The sequence below is a fragment of the Mchenga conophoros genome, linkage group LG6, assembly GCF_057382185.1.
Source record: "Mchenga conophoros isolate Kocher_MC1m ecotype Shallow Benthic linkage group LG6, M_conophoros_male_GT1.1, whole genome shotgun sequence".
Classification (NCBI taxonomy): domain Eukaryota; kingdom Metazoa; phylum Chordata; class Actinopteri; order Cichliformes; family Cichlidae; genus Mchenga; species Mchenga conophoros.
This window is the reverse complement of record NC_140531.1, coordinates 21,539,919-21,565,093: the sequence shown is the minus strand read 5'-3', so window position 1 is coordinate 21,565,093 and position 25,175 is coordinate 21,539,919. Positions and strand designations below refer to the sequence as shown.

General features: G+C 38.3%; 1 protein-coding gene across 1 annotated transcript; it reads right to left on the bottom strand.

Moving 5' to 3' along the window:
- Positions 1 to 648: 648 nt before the first annotated feature.
- Positions 649 to 24,577, bottom strand: tacr3a (tachykinin receptor 3a). The gene is made up of 5 exons (XM_085276795.1): positions 23,934 to 24,577; positions 20,346 to 20,543; positions 19,446 to 19,596; positions 5,208 to 5,404; positions 649 to 3,381 (listed from the first exon to the last, which is right to left on the bottom strand). The coding sequence occupies exons 1-5, from the start codon at positions 24,299 to 24,301 to the stop codon at positions 3,048 to 3,050; spliced, it is 1,248 nt and encodes a 415-aa protein (XP_085132921.1). The 5' UTR covers positions 24,302 to 24,577; the 3' UTR covers positions 649 to 3,047.
- Positions 24,578 to 25,175: the final 598 nt, after the last annotated feature.

The following is a 25,175-nucleotide window of genomic DNA, read 5'->3' as shown; positions in this document are numbered from 1 at the left end:
GCCGAAATACTGAAGACTAAGTAACAAGAAAGAAATAATCAAGGAAAGTTATCTCAAATGTTCTGCTTTGATGACAAAACAACCGGAAGCTAAAAGCTCCTGCTAAGCACATAAATTTCAAAGCATTTTTTAGATTCGACAAGCCATGCGGTAATGATGCTTTGAGGCGGCAGAGAGATGAAACATATCCAAGCGGCACAGCTTGTAACTGAAAATTTTAGGGGATTGAGACAGCAGCAGATAGAATTTCATTTACTCATTCTCAAAACAGCTAAACACTATTAGCCAGCTCCCTGTGAAAACTCAATAAGCTACCTCAAAGCTGTTTTTTTTTGTCACCTTCAAGTTGCCTTAATACTGTTATTTTTTTTCCCCTTTAGCCAAACTCATACAGACTTTACTACGCCCACAAGGCCTATCACATTTACTCCCCTGTGATATCTGTCATGAAGGCAGTTTGTAGACCCATTTATAGGTTTATATCATTTTGAAAAATTGCATCAACAGCTTTGAATGGTCCCCTTGAGAGATAGAAGGCAGATGAGTACCTGGCACTGAACCCCCTTTCCCCCCCACTGTAATAAATTTGTCTGGTTTGTTAAACACTTCTATATAACAAGACAGAGGACACAACACACACTGGCTGTTTATTAAAGTTGAATTTAATGTTAAAATCTGTAACATTGTGCTGTCGATTTTTCCTTTCATAGGGACTGATCTTTGCACTGGATTTCATCATCAGACAGAAGCTGCTAAACCACAAAATAGATGTGAATTATTGTTTAGTAGCTGCAGGCACCAAAACTGACATAATGACAGAGAGTAGAATTAAGGTCTGTGCTGTGCCAACGCTCTGGCTGTGCAGCGATTATGTCTGCAGAGAGTAATGTTTAGCATTACACATGCATACATCAAATATAGTTTGACGTGTTTTTTAATCTCTGATTGCCAGCAAGTACATTGTTTCTCGTTTATTTTTTGTGCAAAGGTGGTAGCCCACTTCTCAAAACTGAGTAAGCTAATTTTTTACAAAAGGACATGTTTAAATTATTGAAACACTCGGGCTTACGTCGACACAGAAATTCATCACAATAATGAAAAGATAACGCAAGATGAGTAATAAAGCGCAAACAATCTTGTAACTGCAAAATCAAATGTTGCAATGTACTGTATGTGGCAAAGCAAACTGCACAAAACATTATTCTTGGATGCAGCACAGCACAGTAATAATCTTTTGTATAAACGAACAGTAATACTGAAAAGTTTTCTGGCTATCTTTTGTAGTGTTTTTTTTTTTTTTTTTACATTTAACGTCTTTTTAAAAATTGCAATAAGTCACAGCTACATTTCATCATAAGCATATTCTGTCACTTGTAAACACTCATAATGCGACGAAGAAGATCAATATACAATAAAGCTACAAGCAAATATATTAGTACTCACAGAGCAGAGCAATGAGAAATCTTTTGGAGGCCTTTATATAAGAAATGTGATATCGAATTAGAAAGTTATTCATTCTCATATTAACAAATTACTTGACATTTACCAGGAATAATAATTAAGTGTTTAAAATATAGTATACTGCTTTTACACCAAGAAGAAAGAAAGAGACCCATGCTGAAAGAAACTTTAAAGACACAACAAACAATTTAGTCACCGCTGAACAGAGAGAGGCACACACCGTGCTGTACATTCAAACAAACACATTATTTACACACAGAAACAGCAAAATACTTTGATTAATACGTCTCAATATTTAACCAACCTCAATAAAAATGATTGGACAACTTAAAAATGCAAAACACTAAAATGCACAGCATATATGTTTTCACATTCTTTGAAAATACTTTCATGAGTCTATTAACATTCAAATCTCTTTAGGATAATTAAGGACATTTGTGTTGTGTTTGTATGGCTGTACCTTCTGGTTGATTTACAAAAAAAAAAAAGTTGGTTTTTTTTTTCTATACTATGTGACAGCTGAATATCTGTTCGCTATGTGTTAATCAACATGGAATATAAATGACAAAATACCAAAACTGTATTTAGCTTTGATCACAAAATCTTTTTTTTTTTATTCCAAAGCTCGGTATGTTCAATAGGAAACCAAAACTATGATTATGCTTGATTACCAAAACAAGTGACAAATCTAATCTCTTAACAGCAAAATCTATGAATAGACCAAAAATATGAAAATTTTCATGTCTGAGACTTGATGAATGCTGAGTCATTGAGGATCTGCCACAGTATGCTTCCACTGTAAACTGTAAATTCAACACAACAGAGGTTGTCGTACTGCCTGGTGCCATCTCAGCACTTGATGTTCACACAAGCAACAATTTCCATGCAACACAGGGAAACAGCGTTAAAACAGCAGTGGCACCGGTAGCGGAACAACGCTATCCTTATATATTGCACGTCACCATGCAACTTCCTGTATTGTTTTCCTTTCACTTGACTGAAAAATATAAATAAAACAATGACGCCCTAGCTCCTAGATGGCTAGTTTGCGTTCAGTAAGCTCATTGAGCTGCCTGTTTATTGACATGGTGGAAATGAACTGGATTTCTCCTCTGGCTTATTGTAGGTCACCAGGAAACAGTTGCATAACCAAGAGTTACACACAGAGCCATGTAGTGCTAGAAAGAATTCCATCAGCAGCTGTTCCGCTGGTGACTCTCTGCAGCCACTCGTTCATGGCTTCTCCTGAAGCCATTAACGCCCATCCTTTGTGAAGTTCACAGCTGTTATGGGGTGAAATAAAAAACAGGCTTTTGATCTGATCTCCATCAGAACTGAATAATTTTATCATCAACTGAATGAGCTGTAGGACAGATGGCTGTGTTTAAATGCTTCTTACAGTGATTTGTATCAAAGGGTGAACTTGAATGAACAAGAGTTAAACTTTTTGCTCTCAGTATTTCTATTTCTAAGCTAACCAAGCACCGTGCGCACTTTTTTGTACATCTGCGGTGTAAGAATGCATGCGTATAAAGCTTTACACATGGAAATGTTTTGTGTACACACACATCTGGAAATGCTCATGTTCAAGGGAATTCTTCAGGCTGAGCGCTGGGAGCGCTTCCATTTTGTGTTTTCACAGCGGTGTCGCTGCAACCAGCAATCTCTGTGTGCCGAGAAGTGACGTAGCTTCTCTTCCTACCAGGCAGGGAATGCTTCCTTCCGGTGCCACCTACAGCGCTGCCATCACCTTCAGCAGGGTCATAAACTACCACCATGGTGTTATCCATCCGTGTCAGTGTGTACATACTGCTCTGGCGTGTTTGGGTTAGCCGTGTAGAGCGTAGTTCCAGCTCGTCGTAGCTGGACACCTTAATAAAAGGGCACCAACGAAATGCTTGCTTGAAGCCTGCTCGAAACCTGTTGTAGTGAGAGAAAAACACATGACAAAAAAATGAGTTCATTTGTCATTTAATTGGCCTTTATTTCTGTTAAATCTTGCATAATTTCTTCTAATTGAAAAAGCAAGTGTTCCCCTCCTTGGCTTGTAAATGAACCACCGTATGAGGTGAGGAAGGCATACAGCAAACTGCTTTCTGTATCACTTGGTTATTGTTGTTCTCATAAGCCAATTTGTGTCTCTGTGTTTTGAATGTTCTATTCTCAGTGACCATGGTGGCAGGCTGGTCTGCAATGCATGAAGGAAATTGTTTTTCTGCATAGTGAGGTGCAGAACAGCTGGCTCTGTATCATCCACTCATCCATCCATCCATCTGGAGAATGCTATCACTCTCTGAAGTCACCAAAACCTTTTATAGAAATGCCTTTTTGGTCTATTTTTCATTTTTGAATTCATCTTTGGCAGAGTGGTGGCACCGTTGAGACAACTGTTTCTGTTTCTGGCACTTGAAAGTATCTCCACTTTTGACTGGGAGAAACTAGTATCAGCATCAGTATATGTGCTGTGCAGATTTAAATACCCTGTCATTTGAGTGGTAGGGGTTGTGGAGACAGCTGCTCCAAAGAGCCTCTGAGAAAACTACCAAGAAGGTCATTTTTCTCCTTGGTGAAGAGAGTAATGAGGCCACTGAATTTGTACCTGAGAACTATAACTGTCCCAAGCCTGGACTGAGTGGTGGTAACACAAACATCCTCTAGTCCAACCCTCAGGTACCCAATGACCTATCACTATCCGAAGCTGCTCTTGAGGCCTGTGGCCACGACTCAATGTGGCCACAAGTGGATCATGGTCATCAGTGATGAGAAGATCCGACAAACACATCATCACCCACCAATCTACACTGATGAGTTGCTTGCCCCAAGTTATGTGTCTAGAATGCCAAGGCTCACACTGGGTAAATGCAGGACAAGGTTGTCTGAGAGGCCAGTCAGTGTTGAAGCACCTTAGGACAGTGTCTGCAGTTGGCTTAAGATTCAAGGGCAATTCTGATGAGTTTCAAGACACATATTATGAGTACGCTCTGTATCTTATCCACACAGACACAGGGTCATGTCTTCATTTTCACCTTTGCCTTTAGTGGGAAGTGAAGTGGTGTCTGTCATTATTAGTAGGGATGCTAGATGTGAAGCTGCAACGTAGTTGTCTGTTCTGCATTGTTGACCAAGTGTGGCTAGCATAGCAAATGTTATTTTGGAGGTAGCATTCCCCCAGGCAATAGTATTGCAACTGATATATTACTACTGAAACACAGCTACTTGAGTTAGCTAACAGTTAAGCATTAGCTGACTTCTTTATGATAAGTAGCTTATGATACTTCTTGGATAGAGAAGCTTACTTTGCACAGCTAACATTAGATAACACTGTAGGCCTTCCTAGTCATCATACAAATGCACTGAGGGAATGACAATCCCTTAACTGCTTTCATCTCAATATAAACAACAATCATTATGGGCGCCAGTTTAGCTCAGTCGGATGAGCAGGTGACCATATGCCGCGTGCCTTAAAGCGGCCACCCCGAGTTTGAGTCCGACCCGTGGCCTCTTGCTGCATGCCTTCCCCTCTGTCTTTCCCTCCGCTTTCCTGTCAGTCTTCGCTGTGTCTATCCAATAAAGCCAATAAAGTTAAAATGCCAAAAAATATATTGAAAAATCAAATCATTATGTAATACAGGTGTAAAAGACCTTGAATGAATTCCCTCATGCATCAGGTGCCTTTGCAAAATTAGTTGCACATTTGTTGTCTCGTTAAGTAGCAATGCTAAATTAGCAACACTGTTGTTACCCACCTGCTGTTGAGGCAGCAGTAGATGATGGGGTTGTACATAGTGGAACTCATTGCAAGCCACATGATCGACAGGTATACCTGCTGGATGTACTTCCATTTGCTCAGAAACTTGTTGAGACCTGTTGCAATGAAGTAAACATGGTATGGCAGCCAGCAGAGGGCAAACGTCACCACTACAACAATCATCATCTTAACCACCTGAAACAGAGAGAGTGCAAAATGATGAAAAGCATAGATAAATGACAATCATTTGAAAGAAGAATACGGTGCACATAACTTCAGTCCAAAAGCAGGCAAATTATACTTTTATTACTGTAATGCTGTAATAGGACTATCACACAAATACGTGAAACACCAAATAATTAGTACCAAAAATAACTCTTCTGCCAACTCTGTTATGGGAAAAGAGATGCTAAAATTAACGTTAAATGTCCCTGGATCAGACTGAGGCAATAACAATTCCTTAATTGGCCTTACTTCTGCTTTTTATACATGGAAATGGAGTAATGCTAATAATAATAATAACAATGATAATGTAATTCAGAATTTTTTCAACTGAAACATTTCATAAAATCATTTTGAATTGAATGACATTTGAAGAAAATCTGGAGAAATCTGTCATGAAGATCATTACATGGACTCAAGAACACTGTCTGTGAGTCTGTGGTCAAACAAATCATAATTTTCTTCTTCTTCTTTTTTGAAAAATAGACTCTGCATCCTCCAGACTAAAAACAAGAGACTCGTTATGACCATTCAGTTCAAAAGTCGTAATGGAATTGACGGCTTAATAGGCACCATCAATGCTGAGAGGTATTTATAGGTTTCAGAATAACAGCACAACTTCATAGAAGAACAGTCCAGGTGCTGAACTGCCTTGCCTGCAGTTCAATTCTTTCACAAATTGAAAACATTTGGAGCATCACAAAAATTTAAACAAATGAGAAAGAAGACCCAGGACCACTGAGCATCTAGGATTCTGTATCAGTCAAGTGTTTTAGCATGTTTATATTTCCCCCAGCATTCCAGTTTTTCTTTTCTCTTTTATCTATCTCTGTTTTGTTGATGTGTTACTTCCCTTGCCTTCCTTGTTTCTACTTGTTGTTTTATTTTGGTAATTGCGCTTCTTTGTGTGTTTGTCCTGTCTTTTTTCCAGATAACTTCAGATCATTGAGCTATTGTTTTTGTTTTGTTTTTTCATTTTACCTAAAGCTTCGGTATGAATGCACTGTTTTATCTTTTGTAAGTTTATTAAATTCCCTTTGTTAACTGCATGCCTTTCCACTTTTGCGACATCCTGCATTTGGAACCATTTAAGAATTGAATCAAACCATATCAATATGTCCATTTTAAACACGCTACATTTATTGAAAAATAAAGGTTAATAAAAATCAAGTCAGAGGAAAACCTACTTTTTTGCCTGACTGATGGCAGTTCAGGCAATTCTGAACTGCAGTGGATTGTATCTGGGTGGTTACCAGGAACAAAATCTCCAATACTTTGTTTCTTCAGAGAGAGGCTAGAGAGGCACCATGAGCAGAAAGCTTTGCAGATACAAAACAGACATGTCTGAGTCCTCCCTGAAATCTAAACAAAGTCTTGGAACCCTTTGTTTTGAGTATATGTTTTAAAAAGAAGTTTATGGCATAATACAAACTATGTGGTAAACCTTACTAGGTGGCTGCTGAACAGGGTTGAAACACTTAGTTGCTGTTTTATTTAATGACAGTGTCTACATTAAATGAAGGATGATACCCAAAAGATATAATACAACTTAAACAAGTCAAAAGACCAATAAAAGACCTTGTGTGTGTAAGTATAAATGTTTCCATTGCATGTACAATGATCTGTAGCAAAAGAATCCTCCAGCGGTGTAATTTATGGGGAAAAGCTGAGGGGAAGGTTTTGACTCCAAAGTTTATTTTACACTAGATTATTTGTAGGACCTCTCTACATTTATAAAAGGCTGGACATTTTGTTTGTGTGTCACAGAGCCTTGAAAGGATGACAGAAGATAAAAGAGCAAGACATAGTGGCAACCATTGCTTCTATCCATTTTGATTTCGAACGTGTTAACTGATGGTAACTACTACCATTTATATCTTATGGTCTATGCTGTTATTTATTTATTATTCTTGTCCATCTTTTAGTTGTGTTTGACTTTCTTGCATTGCCTATGGAGCCAGTTTTCAAACCTATTTTCTTCCTTTAAAGATCTTTAAAACATACAGTCTTTTAGAATCATTGTCAATCTCTCTGTGTTTACCAGCATGCCTTCTGCCCCTCATCTCGAACTGGTTTGAGTTGGCAGATGGGTGCCCCTTCCTGAGCCTGGTTTTGTCAGAGATTTCTTCCTGTTAAAAGGAAGTTTTTCCTTGTCACTGTCTCCAACTTCTTGCTCACAGGAGGTCATGTGATCGTTGAGGTTTTCCCTGTATCATTTTAGGATCTTTACTTTACAATATAAAACACCTTGAGGTGGCTGCATTTGTGATTTGGTGTTATATTAATTATATATATGAAGTAATTCACTTGAACTCGATTGAGCTGAATTGAAATGCTTTCAGTGAACACTACAGGAACAGCTGTTAAAAATCTTGCTGCACTTTTTGATTTCTTGCAAATATACCTTGGAAGGCAAAGCCAAACAGGCACTTCCTCTTCAGGCTAAACATGCTCATAACTTAACAGAACGACAGACACATTTGCTAAATTCTCTTATTTTGTTTAAATGGTCCATATTTGGACGGCCAGAAAACGTAATCACACAAACTTAAATATTTACTTTAAGAAGTATGCTTTAAATAATAATAATGAACTATTATGTTAACAAACATAATATTAAAGGGGGAACAGAATATAAAGCATTTCTTTGAAGATTAGGTATCTGTACCATTGGGCATCAAACAAAAGTACAAAAAAGCACCTTTTTGGTAAATGAGTATAGGACAGAGTTTGTTTTTCAAGCTTTTACAGTAAAATGTAGTCCACAGTGGTCAACATTTTGTGTGCAGTAAAAATAACCCACAGTCCCTTCCTTATGCAACTATGGTCCATAAACAATATTAAAAAGGATATTCTGTGACGCACAAGAGACTGAAACAAATAATGGCTAGAGTGCAAAAGGTTTATTTCTACATACTCTACCTTGGGTGTTTTGGAGGTTATTGAAAGGAAAGAGAATATATGGGGACAAAGGGCTTATTCTGTCTAGCAGTGTACTCAAATGAGCTTTGAATTCAAAGTGACATCAGACAATATTAGAATGAAAAATTGAGGACAAACAGGGGCTCATACCTAAAATCATATGCTTTGTAACAGTCATGTTAAATTTAAGTGAAATCCAGCGAAAACAATAAGTAAGATGTAACAACAATTATTTAAAACCGAGCTCACAGTATTGGCAGTAATTTAGCACCAGGCTACTTATAAAGGCAGCAACTGCAAGAGTAAAGTATTCAGTCTAATATTCAAGCAAGCACTTTGACAAGAGTGGGAAGGAAAAACTCCCTTTTAACAGAAAGGAACTGCTGGCAGAACTAGGATCAGGGAGGAGCATTTGGGGTGAGGGGAGGAAGACAAGACACATTTTCCTAAAGAAAAAAGGATTTCAGTCTAATACCAGTATTTAAAAAAATCATCTAAAACACACACACACACACACACACACACACGTAACATAAACAACAACAAAAAACAAACAAACACACTTAGCACTATGAGAAATTAGAGGCAGTAGTTCCATATTATTGTGTTCTACGTGCTTGGTTTGATCCCAGGAGGAGACACAAATCCATCTGCACTGGAGGCCTACACTACGAAGCAGCATTTCATCTTATCCAGGTGACTCTTGGGATTAATCCTGGGGCTTCTGTAACATGAAGGTGGCTTACCTCGCCATGTACATGGATATGTAATTTATGCTTGGAACAGGTTAAGTTCCAGATTAAAGATATTTTTAACCCTACAAAAAAAGAAAGAAAGAAATACAGTTTTGTTATTCTACTGTACAAGCAGTGACATTCAACTATTTGTACTTGTGGACTTTGTATCACAGGTAGACTAAGCCTTTGAATTCTGTCTTTGTATTTATTCTTTATTCCCTCTCAGATCATTAAATAGCAGTATAAGTAACCTTAAATTTTTGTCCCCCCAGCCTCTGCTTTTTGCTGTCTTGGCTCAACACTGAGGCGTGCCCATGCCATCTCAGAGACATGATCTCACCAGCATGTCTTGGAAATGCCTGAATGAGTCATTCTATATAGATGCCTAAACCACCTGAAATGACTACTTTTGATCCGGAAGAGCGGCTGCTCATCTCTGCTCCTTAGTGACTGAGCCTCACCTTATCTCTCAGGGTGAGAACAGACACTCTTGAGAGGAATCTCATTTCCACCACTTGTATCTGTGATTTCATTCTTTATATCACTATCCACAGCTTATGGCTGCACATCAGCCAGTAAATTGACAGCTTTGCTTTCATGCTCTGCTCTGCAGTCACCGTGACAAACAAGTCGCTCACCGACGAACTGAGGTGCTTGTTGTCAATCATCTGCTCAACACTTTCCGCACTTGTGATCAAGGCTCCTAAATACTTGAACTCCTCTTGACATCCAATCTAAAGCGCATATATATGTATTATTTTATATTAAATATATAGATAGATAGATATAGCCTCTTAACAACTAACAGCTTATTGCAGTAAATCTACCCCATGCAAAACATAATTGAGAAATGTGTGTGAAAGACTGAGTGAATTCTGTTCAATTTAAAGAAAATTGTTTTTATGGGTACGATCATTTTCCTTTAACAGCAGGGTAGCAGGAAGGCAGATGACAAAACATAGGAAAAATCTAAGGAAAATCATAATATGATTTAATCAGTGTCTAAGATTTGGACTCAACATATTTTCTCTGGTTTATCTTGAGAAAAGATACTAAATGCTTTTGAGACAGCTACAAAAGACAGTCTGACACCTGCAGTTACTATCCTGTAGGGCCCTTTTGTCTGAAGAGCCCAGTGCAACACTCAAGTCATCAAATCCTCATGGTCAGGACCTTGATTGGTTGATGCTGGCTTCAAAAGCCCCCTCACTGTGCTAATGAAGAAAATCAGCGTTTGATAATGGGAAGACTGCATTTTAACCCATATCTTGATCTTTTACTAACGCGATTCAATAGCGTTTTCTTCTACAACTAACCAAAACTGCTAATTATTGCTAACAGGAGCTAGCCTTCGCTGGACAAAAATACTTTTCTTTTTAATCATAGTTAAGACTTTTTGTCCAGTGATTTTCCCAACTTAACCTAACCTAACCTCAGTAAAATGCTATTCTAGATTATTTCCAAACACACTAAGAGTGCAGAATAGTACTCCTCTATATTGAAATGAACCAACTGAGGTGGTTTCAACATTTACCTCGGATGCCTCCTAGGCAATGTGCTTTGGTCTAACTGAAGGAGGCCCTGGGGAAGACATGAGTGGACATGGAGTGGTTATATCTGTTGGTTGGTTTGGGAATATCTCAGATTTCCCAGGAACACCAGAGTAGAACGGAACCGGCTGTTCAAACCCCCCCAAGGCTGCCCGCTGGAATCGCAATGGAACGAGGCGCAACCTCTCACAACGAACGTAATATGGTCAACACCTTGGAGATGCTTACAGCTGCTGTGAAGGCTCAAAACAACACCATTGAGCGTATGGGGGGATACATCAGAGAGAGGCCTGCTCAAAATGAGACCCTTGAGCGACAGTTGGAAGACATCGCGGAACGGATCACTGCAGTTGTGAGGTCTCAGAATCAAAAGAATGACAACACCATGGAACAGAAGTTTGATACCATCATGGGGAGGCTCGCGACTCTCCAACGGAAGATTGAGAGACCAGCGTCGGAGTGTTAAAGAGCAGCCTGAAAATTCTCCTGGGCTGCTCGCATGGAAATTAACAAAATCAACATGAACATTGCGGATCCCCATCACGGCGCCAGCTGCAGGCCCAAGGCTGGAGCCGAACAATCACTCCCTGATAACGACTGTGCTACAGCTATTCTTCCCATCCCATGCAAGGACACCTGGATTGGCTGGAGGACTGTTTACTTAGCCTGATAGGCCGAAGGACACTGTCTCAGCTGAACTATGGACACGCACACACATACACTTACACTGATAGGCACTCACTCATCCCCCCTCCCTTTCCAACGCCTTCAATGCTTGTTTACACGGCGGGTCTGTGTGCCACGCTGGAATGGTAGCGCTGTGCAGGGCGGCTGCTGTGTTCGCTTCGGATTACTCCTCACCCCCCACCCACCCCTGTGGCTTGTCATGTCTTCACAATGTTGTGCTGTGGACATTTATGTGCTTTTTTTGTGCAGAGGAGTTTTTTTGTTTCCTGTTCTCATGCTGTCCCATGGAAGCATAGCATGAGTAGGGGTCTCTTTCTTTCCTCTTGTACTTTCCCCATTGTAGTGTACATTTCAATGTTTTTTCTCTGATTCTACCAATCTCCGACCTGTATCCCCATGTAATGTTTGTGCTATATGTGTAAGGTCGGCGGGGGGTCCCATTTCACTGCAGGGCAACCTGCATGTGACGAATAAAGCTTTGATTGATTGATTGAGTAGGTTGTTGCAAGCCAGACGCAGATGAGCTGCAGAAGACGAATATCTGGATGGATGTAAAAGGAACCCAGTGTGTTCAAATATGACACTAAAGCCTTCTGACCAAACATGTGTTTGTCTAAGAGTAGAATCTCAAGTGTTTGTATTCAGTATTACATCTTAAAAACATTGTGTTAGTCAAGCCTAAATTGGCGTACAGTAGCATTCCTGTGAAACCTTTAAGCTATTTTATATCAAGACATGTAAAAGGGACTAAATGAAAGTGGTCCTTTCTCACTGAATATTACATTACATGCTGTATTGCAGGCGTGTACTTGGTCCCCTGTTGGTGTGAAGCTTGTAGAGGAAGAAAAGCACAAAAATATGTTGCTTGCAATGTGGAAATCAGCCTGAGGAGCACAGAGTGGGAATCAAATGTAGCACACAGTCCAGCACCAACATTCAATTCATATATATTTATATCACATATATAGGTTATATACATAATTTAACTGCAAAAACAAAATTAAGCCAAAGTGAACATACTAACTGAACCTTTCTTTAAAAATCTCCATTACCACAATATTTCACATCTAAATAAAATGAAAAGTGGGAAATGTGCAAAAAAAAATGGGACATTTTGATTTAATGCTCAGTTCCTTTTGAAAAAACCCAAAAAGTAATAAAGCTAGTGAGATATGAATAATTTAGAGTTAGACCATAAACCACCAAAACAGTCTTGGGGTTTGCCCTAACACTGGACTTCATTAAGCTAGTAAATAACCACACATTACTGAGCATGAAACTAAAATGAGTTATGCTTCGTGTGGAACAGATATCGCCAAATAGTGAGTTTGAATAAAACACAATATTGATTAACTGATTAAGCAACAGAGAAACTCATTCAATAAAATGAAAAAATGAACGAGAAAATAATGATTACTAATGACCTAGAATGAAGTTTAGATATTAGCAGCTGTGAGAACTATTAGTATATAAACAGTAAAGCTTTAAAGCAACAATATTCATAGAATAATGTAATAATATATTTAATTACAATAATAATAATAAACGATATTTTGAGAGCAGACAAAATGTAGATAAAAGAAAGGGAGACTCAAGGTACCACAGGCACATGATTTGTGCCTGCAGTGAGGGCTTCAGCTGGAGTCCTTGTCAAGGTGTGAGGCCGATATTTAATTGCTGTTTTGATCAGTCACTGACGAGAAGAAAGAGTGTGACACACCTTAAGGTCAGCATGCACTCAAAAAAACAAAAAACAAAACAAAGCAGCAAAGTTATATGGTATTATTAATGACCTTTAATAAAGCTTTTGTAGCATAACCCTCCACACTGACTGATGCTTGTATGACTGTCTCTCTCAGGCCATGGATGAACCCAGATGGGATTAAAACATTTCATTATTGCTGATGTTAGTGTTACACTTGCACACGATACAGGTTAACACTGCTGTACTGAATATCTACAAATAACTCATCTTGTAATGTAATCCACACCGATCTTTACCTTCTCACGTATCATTCTCAAGACTCTACCAAGAAAGAAAAACTGAGCACAAACTACCTTAAAGGACTGCACAGCGGTCTTGCGACAGGTCACTAGTGTTTCATGTGTCAGACTGACATTTTCAATGCACAGCCCCAGGCATGAGCTTAAAATAGAGTACCCATGGTGCTGTGATTGCAGAAGAATGGATTAACTCAAAACAATGCAGCAGTGTGAATCCACTTTTCATCACAACGATGAGAAATGATGCACACAATCAAGATTTCTTTTATTGCTTTGTCTCATCTCGCAGACCTGTTGCACAGGAAATCTATTATTAGGATGAAAAATTACAAAACTGAGCTTAAATGTGTCTTTTTTATGATTGGTTCAAACAAACAAGACACTGTCAAATCATTTCTGTATTTATTAGGTATTTTTATTGCAGTTTGTTTCTCTGGTCCAGACTAAAATATACACTTGTATTTGACTTATGTGAGGTCCCCCTCAGGTTTTGCATGAAGCATAATTAATATTTGTTACAGATTTCTTTCACTGAGTTTGGACATTAGGTTTCTAGATGATAGCATTAACATGTAGCTAAATTTTTAATATGTCAAAGCTTTACAGAGCTAATATTAGTAGATATACCTTGTCTTTAGTACTAAATAGCAGATCTTGCTGACCTAACAAACAAATTAGATTGTAAACATGGAAAAAAAAATCATACCTACAAACAACTTTCATATTAGCTTTGTCATTTATCATGTTAATTAGCATGCTGATTGGCGCTCAGGCAGAAGACCCACTGAAGGCAGTTTGGCATTAGAAAGATGTGAGCAAATCATGTCATGAGATGCTCCAGAAATGCGGTGAAAAAGAAAGACGTGATTCGGCAGTTCAAAGTATTAAGATTCATTCAAGCGAAGGTATAATTTGGCTGATGATGAGGACATTGTTTTGCTAGATACTTTTAAGTAAGTGAGCAATTTATCAGGTAGTAGGTATTCTCCTTTTACCTCTGCTTTAAAGATGATATATTGAGTTACACATTCAAGGTCACTGGTTCAGTTCCAGCCAGAGGAACAACTCCACTTTATGGGTGTGTAAAAACTCTGCCAAAGCAAACCTGCAGAGCTAGTCCGCTGCAAAAGAACCGTCTTGTAAAAGCTGAGGAGTTGACAGCAATGAGCAAGATGCAGCAGCTGCGTTGTTGTCTGTACGGTACTATAACACCCTGCTGTTTGTGAAATTATGATGAAAAAGGAATCTATGTTCATGGATGTGAACCGTTACCGGGGTTTTTTGTCAATTAATATAAATTTATAAGTAATATATGTAAGTAATAAGAATTTTTTTTCTGAGTAAAGAGGAAAGTGTTACCAATAACAACAAGGAAAATAACGTTTTTTTTCCTTTCTGAGATAAGCTACTACACATAGTTCCTGTGGTAGTTTACTTAATCAGTCTCATCCAGATTCAGTGAAACGTCTTGGACAAAACAGGGAAAAGACATACATGCTTACGTTATGATCTTTGTAGTAAGATGTCACTATAATTTCTTTTTGCACTGAAACATTCTCTCAGATTAAGCCTGATTAATTGTAAGATTACATTAAATCTGCAGACTGTATAACAAACAAACAAAATAAATTCAATCTGTGTTGTTGGTTTATGAGCAAAATGACAGAAACATGGTTACAGGCTTGCAACTTCCCAGTCGCACAGTAGACCAGCCCTGACACATACTTTTTTCACTCTAATTACAAAACAAATATTAAGGGCCATAAATTGGCTTGAATTTTTTCCCTGGCCTGTCTGAAAATAACGTTTTAAATTTGTATTTCCCCTTCATGATTTCTTTCTTTTTTTCTTTGCTTTTTTTCATATTTGTCACACCTACATGTTTCAGATCACCAAATAAAATTTGGTATTACAGACAAAGTTAACCCAAGAAAATGCAAAAGGTACTTTGTAAATGAGGAATTTTTTTTTTACTAAGGAAAAAAAGCTTTCCAAACCTGCCTGGCATTATGTGACGAAATTAATTGACCTCTGTTATTAAATCATGAATTAACTGTGATTAACAACATTATATTTGGAAAGCTGAATCCACTTTCACTAGCCAGGCTCAGGCCAGACCTGTTGATTTAAGAAATCACTTAATTAGATGCTGTCTAAGAAAGTGAAATAGGCTAAATGCAATAAGCTGCCAAGCTTTGCACAGTCATTTATATGGTTTAAGGGGCAAATACTTTTTCATACAGGAAGGTTTTTCTCCTTAACAAATGAAATTATCATTTTTTAAAAATCGATTTTATATTTACTCTAGTTATCTTTGGCTATAGTTAGAATTCTGTTTCACTGTGGTCAAAGTGAGCTGATATGACTGAAAAGCTCTGACAACAGGATGTTTTTACTTGCTCGTTCGTCTAAGAAGTTAGAGGGACATTTATTTGGTGTAACATTTAGAAAAAAGCTTTTATTTTATTTTACTTATCATAACATAACTTGTTATGTCGAATCAGTCACATATTATTTAACCTCAGTCTCCACATACACAACTGTAACTGTAAATAACAGCAGTTTGCAGACTAATGATTGAAATAAGAGCAGTGCAAATAACATAAGTTCATTTTTTACACTGTATTCATCCTGGGTCTGTTTTCATTTATTATTTCATTTTTAAATTCCAACAATTAAGTAAAATTGTATTCTTGGATGTATCTATTTATTAGATTTTATGTTACAAAGTTAGGAAAGCTTAAGTCGAGCTAAGTTGTGCTTGATGTTTCCTTACACATAAAACAATCCCAGTTTCTTTCTCACAGTGACGGCCACAGTTGATTATTTTAACACTAGTTTTGGTCCAGCACGATGGCCATGTGGCAGACAACGCAGAGGGCATCAATCAGAAAAAGAAAATTGTGAGTGATTCCAGAAAATATTGAACTGATTCTACCTGATGTTTTTGTATTTGCTTTCATTTTTTAGCACGTTTATGGAGCTAATCATGTTTATTGTGCAGTGAACTGACTGCAAAGCTCATGGTCAGCATGCTCAAAAAAAAGTTAAACTCAATGCGTACTGACAAGCCTTTCCACTGTGAACCCATTAAATTTAATTTGCTCAGAATTAATAAGTAAAACTAAACTGGGACACAGCTAATGAGCCATAGCTTTGTTCACTAATACCATGAAGAGCTGAAAGCAATTTAAGGTCAACTTGGAGTTGAGTTTCCTTTAAAATGGGTTCACAATGCACAGTTTGACATCTTCTATGTACATTGTCTATAACACTTTCATAAAGGCGACACAATCCTTTAAAACATGAAAAAAACATGAAGTCATTTTAGGAACAGGAACCCTGACACCATCTGCATTTACTTACTCAAATGAGTTATAGTTATAGTGTCTATTTAGCTGTAGATACAACAATATTTCCATCAGATTCATTTACATTTCTGTGCCAGTCACCAAGCTGATTTTTTTTTAATGAGAATTCAAATTGATTCGGCTCACTGAGCTGAATATATATATTTATTTATTTAGTATGTTTTGCCTGGAGTACCATAAAAACATTAGCTTGTAAGCCTGGTGCTGTTCTCTCCTTTGTGTAATCTATTCTGACCAGAGACTCAGAGCACTGTACTCTCAACCTGCATGACATTCATGTGCTCAGATAAACACACTGTACCATGTAAACCAGCAATGAGAACAGAACAGTGCTTCATCAATTACAAAAAACAAAAAAATTAAATGGTAAAATTAAGATTTCAACAATTCTGCTCTAAAACAAGTGAACAAAATATATGTCTGGGGTCAAATCTGAATATGTCTATGTACAAAACCCCGTACAGACATATCTATCTATCTATCTATCTATCTATCTATCTATATATATATATATATATATATATATATATATATATATATAATTACAAGCACATCATTTAGTAAATGTAATGACTGTTCTACTGTTGAGTGGACCTTACATCTCCTCCAGTGATTTCTAATCTATCCAATATATTTACCTTTATTAGTGTTGTCTGAGAAAAGTAAATATGTTTTGTTCTTTCATAGATATAATTTTGCTGGCACCGTGAAGACACCGTGAAAGGCATTAATAACAGATCATGCCTGTTAGCAAATAGACATTTTATTTGAAGAAGAATTAAATGTTTTTGACAAAATTAGAAAAAGGTCCAAAGCTAAACCAAAGCATAATCGGTGTGCAGCAGCATTAGCTAGATAATAGTTGTGGGTGAGCCAACAATGGTTGCTTTTTTAAAATGCCTTTGTAGTGGGGCGTGGTCTGCGGTGCCGCTGCAGGGAAGGCAGACGCACCTGAGGGACATCCCCAATTGTCGCATAAAATGGAAACTGGGTCCTGTCTTTAAATTGTTGTTGTTGGTGTTTGGCTGGCGCCTGGACTTCGACACTGCCGCCACCCCCACCGGCGTTCCCCAACAGTGTAGGAGAGGGGGCCAGCAGAGTGGGGCCAGCCAGGACGCAGCCTGCCTTTGCGCCCATACCCACTTCTTGGGTGGGAGCACCTGGAGCCTTGCAGGTGCCTGCACCTGCTCCAGCTCCCCGGAGGAGGGCCGCAGAGGAACCATTGTGTCCTCAACCTGTGCAGCCAGAGCTGGAGGTGGAGGATGAGGCACGCAAGCAACCTCACCAGCCGGAGGTGGAGGATGAGGCGAAGGATGAGGCGAACGGGGGACCAGTTCGGCCTGAGCCCAGAGGTCCGGGTGGCGGAGGGACTGGCCGTGCCACCCGGTACAGCGGTGCCACCTGGTACAGCGGCGTTCTCACTGGAGTCTGTTGCACCTGCAGGACCTGCCAAGCTGGAGACAGAGGTCAAAGTGTGCGGGAGTCCTGCCAAGCCCAAGGTTGGCATGCTGTTTGATCCGGCCTCTCTTCCATCAGAGGCCGGCGTGTTGTGTGGTCCTGCGTGCCGGCTGCCTGCCGAGCTGCCAGGCTCTACATCTGTCTAACTGGGTCCCCAAAAAAACCACCCAAAGTACAGCCAATACAAACTTATTGAAGTGAGACTAGAGCAGACTAGCAGATATTTAAAAAAAACAAACAAAAAAAACATAGAACTATGAAACGTATACATAGTCCAAGTTTAAATTGCATTAAAGTACAATTTCCAATAATATTTATTTTATAAATAACTGAATATATCCATATGGATACACACATTTGTTATACAAATATGGGTCTATGTGGGTCCTTCTAACCTAGCTGTAATCTGTACTTTAAAAATATTATGACAAACCTAATTTATCACAATCACCTCTACAGCAGTTTGAAGATCTGCTTTGTGTTATTTTCTCTCTCTCTCTCTCTTTTCTTTTTGTGTGCATTTTTTTCAGTATTTTAGGCAATTGAAGTGAATGACGTTTTCAAAATTAATACCCACTGGTTGGTTGGACAGTCACTGGAGCTACAGTCATTAGAAGAAAAGTGCTACATCAATAGCCTTACAGCAGTAATCCATTATTTTTGACAGCAGGCAGCAGAACAAGCTACCTGTGAAATATGGTGTGTTTTAACAACAGCTGCATTCTCACAACTTTAAATTGTCTAATGGAGACTACAAGGTTAAAATTATTTGTCATCCACTTCCACTGGATGTTTATTCCAAGGCAACGCTACACTAACCATGGCATGTCCAAAGAAGTACACAAAATAGGCCCAGAGAAAATAATTAAGTTTGGTGGCAGTCTGAGAGTCTTCCCCTCATTCAACAATAAACGTTTCATCTACAGTGACTATATCATTAAAAAAAACAAAAGTTTAAATACAAATCCTAAATGTATGTGCACTGCTGCATAATTCTTCTGCCTTGGTGCATGCTGAAATGGTTTCTAGCTTGAGCAAAGTAAAGACAAATATACGCAGCAGGGTTTGCTGTCCTTATCCTGGCTTACTTTAGATTATAAAACAGAAGCAAGATGAAAGTACTCTGAAGCTTCAGGATTCTCAGTGGCAGAAAAATACTTATTCCCATTTCTCTGCCTTTAAGCATTCAACAGTTATCACATTCACAGTTGCAAATTGGGTTCCCATAGGTCATATCTTGATTTTTCAGATGCTGGTGTATTATTTCCCCTGTAAGCCCGCTTACCTTCCTTTTAGCCCGGAGCTGTCCATGATAGTTATCAGACGAATCTCCAGGGATCTCACCACCCCATAGTGTCAGCCCCACTATGGTGTAAGTAATGCCCATCACCACTAAGGGCAGCAAGTACACCAGCACTGTTACTATGATATGATACCTAAGAAGAAGGTATAAAAATTGTCAAAGAAGTGGGAACACTTAAAAAATAATCATACATAACTCACACATAGTATATGTTTCATGCTGTATAAACATGTCCACCTCTGTGCTCTTAGTTCCTGTTGCAACTGATAAATGTAACATTCTGGGAACACTTGCACTATAATCCCAAATGACTGCATTTGGTGCTACCTTCCAGAAAAAATAACAAAAGACAATAAATTAACAAATTGTTTTGGTGTGTTTACTATATTTTGCATTTTTTGAATGCTTCTCTATTCTGAAAAAAAACATAATTTCTCTGGAATGCTATTTTTTACTCTCATAATGCTAATGAATACGACAGTAAACACTGCAATATTTCATATTTTGCCATTTTTCTGACAATGGCACAAGTTTTCATCAGATGTAGTCATAGGGTTTATGTTTTCCAAATACTTGCAATGTCTTTACCTTTTAAACAAAACTACCACTGTACAACTATATACTTACAAAAATTAAATCAATATGTTGTAAAATCGCTATTTTTTGCTGAGCTTAGCACACATAATGCTCAAACGGGAACACTACCCTGTAGTGTTTCCAACAATACTGCTCTGCTCTACTTTGTTTAAATGTACTGAGTGATGTTTAAAATGAAGGATGGGATTTATTAGTTTATTTCATCTTGCTTGTATTATTTGTATAAGTACATCCAACACATTCAAACATCAGACATAGCAGAAAAAACAGATAAATCTTTCTCACATGAAGGAGTCATCCTTCCTGTTGGGCCAGGCCACATAGCAGACAGTCCTTTGGGGTATGCTTCGGATGGTTTGGATGGTTGAGAAGTAGCAGAGGGGGAAAGCCAAAACTATAGCTAGACTCCAGATACAAACAATAACCCCTGTGGTGACCTTCGCTGACAGTCGAGGCTTAAGAGGATGGATGATGGCCATGTACCTACAGCAAAGAGGTTAAAAAGAGAATTCTGTGTTTCTATTTAATTGCTGACGTACATGTCAGAGTTAACACATCCTTAATGTTATTATTTTGTCTTTATTGCAGTTACTTTTTACAGATCGTAACATCTCAAAATTTGTCTTCAAATCAGTGGTCGTTATACACTCTGAAGTTGTTTCATGTCAAGGATTTTAAGAGGACTCAAGAGGCAAACATGAAACAATATTTCACAGTTCAAAAGTAATTATTTGAGAAAGTGTGAAATTTAAAAGATAGCATCAAGTCTATTTGCTGTATGCAATAAAGAAAAAAAAATTCTCTTACCTAAGCATTTAACTTCAACAAGCTGCTGGAATATAAAGTATAATTTTAAAGTGGAAAATGTCACTAATGCACAAGTGGAATTGACTGAATCGCCCATTAATTCAACTTATGATTCAACGACATTTTCAACATTAAAAATATACCTCATTTTCTACAAGGCAGTCTTGTATAAGTCCAATTACATGGGGGTGTTTGAATTTCGGGGAAGCTGATGGATTATTCATTCCTAAAAAGCTGTGATGAGATTTTGTTTGACTGACACAGTGAAACACTGACAGGAGATTACCATCTTCATGAACTCAGCTCAGGATGTTACATGATTTTCAATAGGCAATCACAGGGGCTTAGAGCTGCTAATTCAATCTTCATAGGATGGTAAAAAAAAAAAAAATAGGCCTTGTCCTTTCACTCCAGTGACCACAACCCTCTCGGGGATAACAGCAAATTCACCAGTAATTGTTTGGAACTTATTGCTTCTCACTGGACCTTGTTAAATGTGGAATCAAGTATGTTCCAGAGCACAATGTCAGCTGATGGAATGGACTTGCAGTGAGCAAACATGAAAAACCTAAATAAAATAACACAAGTGTACACCTTTTTGATATCTATCAAAGAACATTTAGGGAGACAACATAACTGGGTGTGACTCGGAAGCCTGTCATGCCTGAAGCTACACAGGACAGCTTTTGGAAAGCATATTGTTTTGAAGCTATGTCACAACACTGTTTTATTACCAAGTAAACATTCACTCAATCACCAGCATGTGCTTAACTAGCAGAGATTACCTCAGATGAAGAGTCCAGACCAAAAATAATGTACAGAGGTACATTTCAAGTGCTCTCTCAAAAGTCCTCAAGGGAAAGAAAAATGTTTAATCAGTCTGCAAACCTCACTTTAGAGTATCACAAAGGAATCATTAATTGTTATTTGTACTTAATCCTTACTAGCCATGGTTTTCTATTCATTTTTTCTTTATATTGTTATCATTTGAACAACATTGCATTTTCTTTAGTAAAAGCTATGTTAAGTGTTCCCAATTAAAGCTATTTAAACAAAGAAAATTAAATTGTACATAAGCTTTTAAGAAATTAATTTCTGTTACAATATTGACCTCCAAAATATAATTAAATCAAGTATGTTCCAGAGCACAATGTCAGCTGATGGAATGGACTTGCAGTGAGCAAACATGAAAAACCTAAATAAAATAACACAAGTGTACACCTTTTTGATATCTATCGAAGAACATTTAGGGAGACAACAGAAAAGGGTTGGCGTAATAAGCAAATGCTTCAGCCAATACCTTTTGATTAGCCTTGTCTCATGCTTTCTTTCTTTATGGTAGATTTTTGTTCTGTTTTCACTGTTTTTTTTTTCTCACTGTTTTCACTGAGATTTGAATTTGAATGCTAATCAATAAAATCAATAATCAATAATCAAATAATTATATGAGGTATAAAAAATTGTTTAAAAAAATGACCACAGGGACATTGTAAAATCTTCAGTGGTGTTACCTTTCACACAGAAACCTGTTTTCTTTTCTTTCCGCTGCCCAAGGAAACACACTTGGCAGCTGAGAGACTCAGCAGGAAGGACAAATTCACAGATGATCATGAACTGTGGCCTCATGCCATTTCAAGACATCAGAGCGGAGACAGCACCATACTGGGGTTACGAAAAGCATGACCGGAGGTTACATCTACATCATCTAGGTCATGCCGATGTTCTCTTTCTCTGTACACAGATGACAAATTGAATGGACATTGTGGACCAAAAATATAAAGGCATGTAAGTCGTTGTTGAGAGAAGCCAAAATGAGCACGGCCTGAGGAATTACATTGTTCCATTTGAGCGACAAGAAGAAGCACTGGAGGAAGAAAACACCTCAGACAATAACACAACGCACTGTGACACGTGAACACTAGCTGTAGACACACACTGCACTTGCTTGCAGCTTTCACATGATTTTGTCTTTTCATTATGTTCAGCCTGTGGCTACTTCTTTCATCAGTTTAATCCCTTTATTCAAACATTATGATGTATGATGGTCCACTGATCAGTTTCAAAGCCCTGGTGATAGTGTTGACTGCATCCTCACATTAATGGAAAGCACAAGGGTTGTCAGAGAGAAAGACTGCAAACGAACCAACGGAGAAAAGAGGACGTGTGAATGAGCAAAAAAAAAAGAAAAAAAGGAAAAGATGTGCATGTGGCAGAAAGCAAGAGAGCCAGAGCGTGTAGGAGGAAAGGGCAATCTTTTCTAGGGTGTTGGCATACACAGAGTCATTCACTGCAGCACAGACTCTGTCCAAAACAACTGTTTCAGTCTGATTCACTTGCATTGAAATGTAAAACTAAATCTATGAAACAGGCTCAAGGTGTATGAGATGGCAGTCACCCCCCTGAGGAACTGCCTTTCCAATACAATTATGCAAATCACGACTTGACTACTCCATTGGGAATTGGGGAAAAAACAAACAAAAAAAACGTGTAACAGCAGGGACAGAGAGTGGGAACAAAAAAGGACAAAGATGAAGTTGATAACAGAGGCATCAGACTAAACTGGTGAGGACTCCAAATCAGTTTCTATAAGGGAACAAGTTAATACATTCATTTGCCTTGCAAAACGCATTTTGACTTGAAGCAAGACACTGATTTTAATTCACATTCCCACAAGTGCTGCTTGAACTCAGGGTTGAAATAAAATGATCCAGATTAAAGTGTCAAGGTTATCTTTCATCCTGTGTGTTTTCTAATATTCTATTTTTCTGATTATTAGTTGCATTTAATAAGACTGTGCACATAAGTGGGATATATTCCCATTGCTGAATGAAGGGTCTGAACTCTAGTGTTTGTATAACATCCTCACACTGAGTGATTATTTGTTCCAATATTGAAAAAAAAATGACAGAAACTGATTAAAGGCTGTTGGTAAACCTAAAATAAGACCTTAATCAATTTACCCGGTGACCAATAAAAAACGAATTGGTGTATGAGGTGCATGTGGAGCAACAGAACATTATCTGTTTAACTTTTTTTTTTTTTTTTACTGCATTTTATAAAACCCACCTGTCCACAGCTATTGCCGCCATTGAGTAGATGCTTGCAAACACAGATGTGACTGGAAAGAAATTGTGGAATTTGCAGTAGGCTTCCCCGAAGTACCACTCCCCGTGAGCGGCATAGATAAAGTTTATTGAAGTATTGAAAGCAGCCATTGACGCATCCGAAAACGCCAGGTTCAGCAGAAAGTAGTTTGTCACTGTCCTCATGCGCTTGTGCGCAAGAATGATCCATATCACAATTAGGTTTCCAAACACCGCCACCGCCAGCACGAAGCTGTAGGCAACAGACCAGAGAGCGATGCGCCATGGCGGCTGGACGAACTGGTTGGTGTGATTCGTCGTTATGTTGGATCCGTTATATGAAGCCGTCATCCTCTTCTCCGTTTCCCCTGATGTTGTAAAGGTTTCAGTTGTTTCGCCAATATGTTCTAGGCGCACAGCTGGATTGGCAAGAAGGATTTGCTTACATGCGCCATAGCGCGCAACTTAAACACCCCTAACAAGATCCCCGTTTGTTTGATCCGACATGCACGTCTCTGCGCACAACTAATAAAACGCAGTGAAACTGTGTGTGGAACAAGTAAATCCCAGTGTCTGATTGTGCCTATGAATGCGCAGCCTCTCCTCCAGCAGCAGGACGCCGTGCGCGCTCAGTGACGCACAAGTGGCACAAAGTGAAAAAAGATTGATTGATTCTAGTGGCGGCTGTTTTACACTTCATGAATAATGCGCTCTCTCTCTCTCTCTCTCTCTGCGGTGTAGAATCAGTCCGTGTTTAGTGTGCACCTTTATCTACACTGACCCGTCAGATGATGTTGTTTGCAGTATTTCCAACGAAGCTACAAACAGGATATTACATTTCATTCATTCAGTCTTTCTCTCTAACACTTGTTGTTCCAACTATGTCAATGAATTCATCAGTGCCATTTCCTGCTGTTGGGTTCTCCAGATATATTAAATTTTGTGCTGCTGCTTATTATTATTATTATTATTATTATTATTATTATTATTATTATTATTATTATTATTATTAAGTTGTACTGGAGAGAAAGTGAAAGTGTGCAGTGTCCTGTGTCACCTTTACTTTTGGTATAGTTGTGATTTTTCTCATTTCTCCTTTTCCTGTCAGACCCATGCAGCATTTACAACTGACAGGCTGAAGTTCCCTCCAGACATCCAACAGCTCACATCGCTTTTTTCCCCATACAGTGCTATACAAACCTCTATCCGGGCTGCATTTACATGT